The following is a 5022-nucleotide window of genomic DNA, read 5'->3' as shown; positions in this document are numbered from 1 at the left end:
TATTTTATACACCTCTATCAAATCACCCCTCATTCTTCTATGCTCCAGGGAAGACCATGGGCAAGATGGGCCAAATTCTGTGCTCTTCAAACTTTAAGAAGAGCCTTATATCCCCTAAAGTGAAGAATGATTAAAGAGTGCTAATCAAGCATCCCAGTTTCATTTTAGTGCAAATTTGAGTTACTCTACAGATGAATCAGAAATCATGGATTCCAGTCCCATGCAGATGGGGAAAATGTGGCCTGGACCACTGGTTCAATCCCTGCCATTTGTTGGGAGAAAGTTTGCAGCCAAGCTCCTGAATGTCTACTGTCCAGAGGATTCAGTCAGCTATAAATGGTCATCATAGGAAGATCTAACATCATTCTGCTGTATATCTTCAGCAAGTCACTCAAAGTAGATAAGGTGGACTCTGTTGTCTAACTGAGAGAGAAGTAGTTGTCATTTACACAAAGCAGCTCCAGAATACATTACACTATCAAATTTGGGTAATGGATCAAATAAATACCCCATTTTACAAATTCCATTGTTGTTTCAATCATACCAGTAGTGACTTGGGAAGGAGGAAAATAAACAAGAGCAAAGTGTGATTTAAGATTTATTTACTGTGTTATATAGAGTTCCATACTTTGATAATAACTTGTACAGATTAGTTCAGATTTGGACATCCAAAAAGGCCATCAAAACACACATTTGGAAGAAGAGTCAAAAACTGGCAGCCTAGAAGAGCAAAGCTTGTACAATATTTAACGGGAGTACAACATTCATTAGACCATTTACATCAATAGCTTGGTTGACAAAGCAGACTGCACTTCCCTTCTTTAGGAGATTCAGTAAGATTCAAGGCAAGTGAAGGATAAAGTAAATACAAGTTATGCCATTGATTAAAAGATTTAATAAATATGGATGCAAAGAAAACCAGTTCTGGTAGAAAATAAATGTCACAGTGTCAAACCCTCCCAACCATGCACCTAGCCACATTTCTCTTAAGTGTTGAAATTGACCCTGCATCTACTTGCGTTGGCAGCTCATTCTACACTCACATCCCTGAGTGAAGAAATTCCTCGCCATGTTCTCTGCCTTCTTTCAAGCTCGTTGATATATTTCCTGTGGTAGGTGACCAGAACTGCACTCAATACTCCAAATCAGGCCTCACCAATACCAAAAAACTTCCCAACTCCTGTACTCAGTACTTTGATTTATGAAAGCCGATGTGCCGAAAGCTCTGAGACAGCCAAATGCAAATTGTCCCCATTTACTTCACCTCTGAACCCCTTCCCTAAAATGCAAGTCTACAATGAGCACACTTTGAAGTGCGCTCAGCAACAACGTACACTTTGAACAAGCTCATGGAGATGCGAGGAACAAAGTATACATTTAAAACAGGAAATACAATGAAACTGGTACTGGACAATTTCAAATCATTACTTAACATTTTTCAAAAGAACAAAATTCAGTTCTCACTTTACTGCATAGCGATCATGACTAATTACAAAAAGCTCTCAAGCAAATGTTAGTTGCCCAAGGTGACTTAGAAACCCTTGGTTCCAATTGTGTACACTATGAAGGAGTTGGTTTAACAATTTTGCACTGCCAATGATCAGCCAAACATGTCAGGGGCAGCACATAATAGAAAGATTTGCAAGGGTGCATACAATTTTTGATGGGACTAAACCAAGACACCTCTAGGCACAAACTGGAAAACCTGCCTACAAGATAGATATCAATACACATTTCAAACAGCATAGAGAGAAAAAAAGTTAGCAGCTTGAAGAAAATGTTCTACATAGAACACAGCTCAATTAAACTCAGAAGCATTTGCGGTGGACTATAGAGGGTCCAGACTCATCATACTCCTGCTTGGTGATCCACATTTGCTGAAAGGTGGAGAGAGAGGCCAAGATGGAACCTCCAATCCAGACTGAATATTTCCTCTCGGGCGGAGCAATGATCTTAATCTTCATTGAGCTAGGAGCCAAGGCTGTAATCTCCTTCTGCATTCTATCTGCAATGCCTGGGTACATAGTGGATCCACCAGACAATACCGTGTTGGCATATAGATCCTTCCTGATATCTATATCACATTTCATGATACTATTAAAGGTGGTCTCATGTATCCCAGTTGTCTCCATTCCTAGGAAAGAAGGTTGGAATAAAGCCTCTGGGCACCTGAAACGCTCATTGCCGATGGTGATGACTTGGCCATCAGGCAACTCGTAGCTTTTCTCCAAGGATGAGGAGGCAGCAGCCATCATCATCTCAGCCTCGAAGTCAAGAGCCACATAACACAACTTCTCCTTTACATCTCGTACAATCTCCCTCTCAGCTGTGGTTGTGAACGAGTATCCACGTTCAGTCATAACTTTCATTAAATAGTCGGTGAGGTCCCTGCCAGCCAGGTCTAGCCGTAGAATGGCATGGGGCAAGGCATAGCCCTCATAGATGGGCACTGTGTGGGTAACCCCATCGCCAGAGTCTAATACAATGCCTGTAGTGCGCCCAGAAGCATACAAGGATAGCACTGCTTGAATGGAGACATACATGGCTGGTGTATTAAATGTCTCAAACATGATTTGGGTCATCTTCTCCCGATTGGCCTTGGGGTTCAGAGGTGCCTCTGTGAGGAGAACAGGATGCTCCTCTGGGGCAACTCTCAGCTCATTGTAGAAGGTGTGGTGCCAGATCTTCTCCATATCATCCCAGTTCGTCACAATTCCATGCTCAATTGGATACTTTAAGGTCAGAATTCCTCTCTTGCTTTGGGCTTCATCACCAACATAACTGTCTTTCTGACCCATTCCCACCATAACACCCTGAAAATAATAAATAATAATAATAAGGCTAGTATATATAATCTAAGTACAAAGTCAAATGGACAGCTTCCACAAATATTGTTACCTTGAGAAGGCAACAGGCAAATTCTTTACTTTGTCACTTCACAAATCAGCAAATGAAAGTCAGGGAAATAGAATTGCATTTAAAATTAAGCAGGGTTTCTTTTGTTTAGGGGTGCTCCCAGCATGGAGTAGACAGTTTAAAAGTAAATGTATTTTAAATGTTAGATTTAAACTCCTGTATCCTCTAGTTTATAGCCTAGGTGTTTAGACACCATCCCAAAATTTAAAAAAAATAAATTGCAAACTTTGATTTGAACCTTGGAGGCCAGTAAACACAAACATGTTTGAGTGTGCAGATCAAAACTCTTGATACAAACACAATGTAAAAAAATGAAATAAAGAACCATATTGGTGCACAGGAGTCGCTGGAAGCAAAATCTATTGATTTGCAGGTAATGAGAGAGATTCATAACGCAAGCACCTTGGGTAATCTTGTGCCATCAATAAAAAAAGTTTTAAAAAATTATAATCAAGAAATATGAAGACCCAATTGAAAACAGGACAAGAAAATTCTTTCCATCTGATGTAATACAGTACGAAGAAAAATGTATTTCATCAACATTTATTTAATTTCAACTTGCACCAGAATAAAAGCAACACAATTTTAAATTCTCAGATCCTCCATTTTCAAGAGTTGGCCTTTAAGGAACACTGGGCCCAGAAATGTGGTACTAATTGTAGACAGCAAGCACCATTCAGGTCTCCTAGCAACCCAGAATTTCACATCTTCTGATGAATAAGATTTTGGGCAAGGTGGGAGGGAGTGTAGAAGCAATTTATTACCCAATCCTATAATAGCTCAATTGACAATTGAATTTTTTTTTTGTTAAATTCTGGACATTTTCAAAAGTAGTGAAGAGTCATGCATATTGGTCTAGGTTCAAGTCTCCTCTCTAATTAAATAAGCATGCTATTCTTGATCCATTTCTCACAGAAGATCAGCATTTTGAAAGCATCACTTCTAAGCTTCTAGGCTTTAAAAAAATATTAGCATTTAATACCAATGTTAGAAAACCATAATAGTGAAATTTAGATTCTAGAATGTTAATCTACACATCTGAAGTGTTAAATCAATAACAGAAATGAGAAAGAAAGATTAATGTGCCCGAAACTCTATTAGCCACACATTCAGGTCCAGAGCACAAATGAATTAATTTATACTCAAAAGACAAAGTGAAACTTTACCTGATGTCGAGGGCGTCCCACGATGGAGGGAAATACAGCCCTGGGAGCATCATCGCCTGCAAATCCAGCCTTACACATCCCAGATCCATTATCTACAACCAAGGCTGCAATCTCATCATCCCCCATGGTTCTAAATCTGTTAGAATTCACTGCAGATAGGACAGCAGATTAGAGACAGGAAAATTAAACAACTCTTACATTTGCAATTGACTAGTAAAGCTTACCTTTGAGAAGGCACACATTTAAGACCTCTCTGTATTTAAGATTAAGAACACATTCCTTACCTTAGTCACTGTTCTTTTATACTGCACAGGGTACCCGTTCATCTAAAATCACATGAGCCAGGCATAGGGGAGGAGCTAAAAATTAGCTTAACCACACATCTTTATATTTATTTTAAACCTGGAATTTTCTTGAAAATTGATTCCTTTTTATTTGTTACAAGTAGGAATGACTGAATCTTTCCTCTAAATCTGGTACTGAGTTTAACCTCTTCTTTGCCTGAATTCAATTGCCAGGAATATTTAGAAAGGAAGACTTGAGAAAGCACCGGTTTGAAGCACTTGACAAACATTGAATTTCTTTGTTTGAACTGCCTGTTAGGCAGTTGAAAAAAACACCTACTGTAGGGTAGACTACAGGATGATCCCACAAATTCAAGATTCAAGACTGGTTGCTGTCATTCTCCAGTACACAAGTGTACAAGAGAACAAAATGATTCTTACTCTGGATCTGATATAGCATTAAAAATGCAGTAAGTATAAATATAAAAGCAAATAAAAATACACTGGAAATAAGTCATATTTTTCAGCACCCCTGATTAAAATTGACTGATAATGAAAATGTTAACTAATCATTGTCATGAAAAGGGCCTTGGTCTGAAACGTCGACTAACTATTCATTTTCATAAATGCTGCCGAACTTGCTGCATTTTGTGTGT

At 38.7% G+C, this 5022-nt stretch overlaps 1 protein-coding gene across 2 annotated transcripts; it reads right to left on the bottom strand.

The window, feature by feature from the left end:
• Nucleotides 1-585: 585 nt before the first annotated feature.
• On the bottom strand, nucleotides 586-4494 carry LOC140729430 (actin, cytoplasmic 2-like). 2 transcript variants are annotated; one of them, XM_073049158.1, is made up of 3 exons: nucleotides 4367-4494; nucleotides 4083-4231; nucleotides 586-2813 (listed from the first exon to the last, which is right to left on the bottom strand). In XM_073049158.1, the coding sequence occupies exons 2-3, from the start codon at nucleotides 4206-4208 to the stop codon at nucleotides 1809-1811; spliced, it is 1131 nt and encodes a 376-aa protein (XP_072905259.1). In that variant the 5' UTR covers nucleotides 4209-4231; nucleotides 4367-4494; the 3' UTR covers nucleotides 586-1808. The 2 variants fall into 2 exon arrangements, with proteins under 2 accessions (XP_072905259.1, XP_072905268.1); XM_073049167.1 differs by lacking the exon at nucleotides 4367-4494 and adding an exon at nucleotides 4307-4356.
• Nucleotides 4495-5022: the final 528 nt, after the last annotated feature.

The sequence above is a fragment of the Hemitrygon akajei genome, chromosome 1 (assembly GCF_048418815.1).
Source record: "Hemitrygon akajei chromosome 1, sHemAka1.3, whole genome shotgun sequence".
NCBI lineage: Eukaryota > Metazoa > Chordata > Chondrichthyes > Myliobatiformes > Dasyatidae > Hemitrygon > Hemitrygon akajei.
This window is presented reverse-complemented; position numbering and strand designations above follow the sequence as displayed.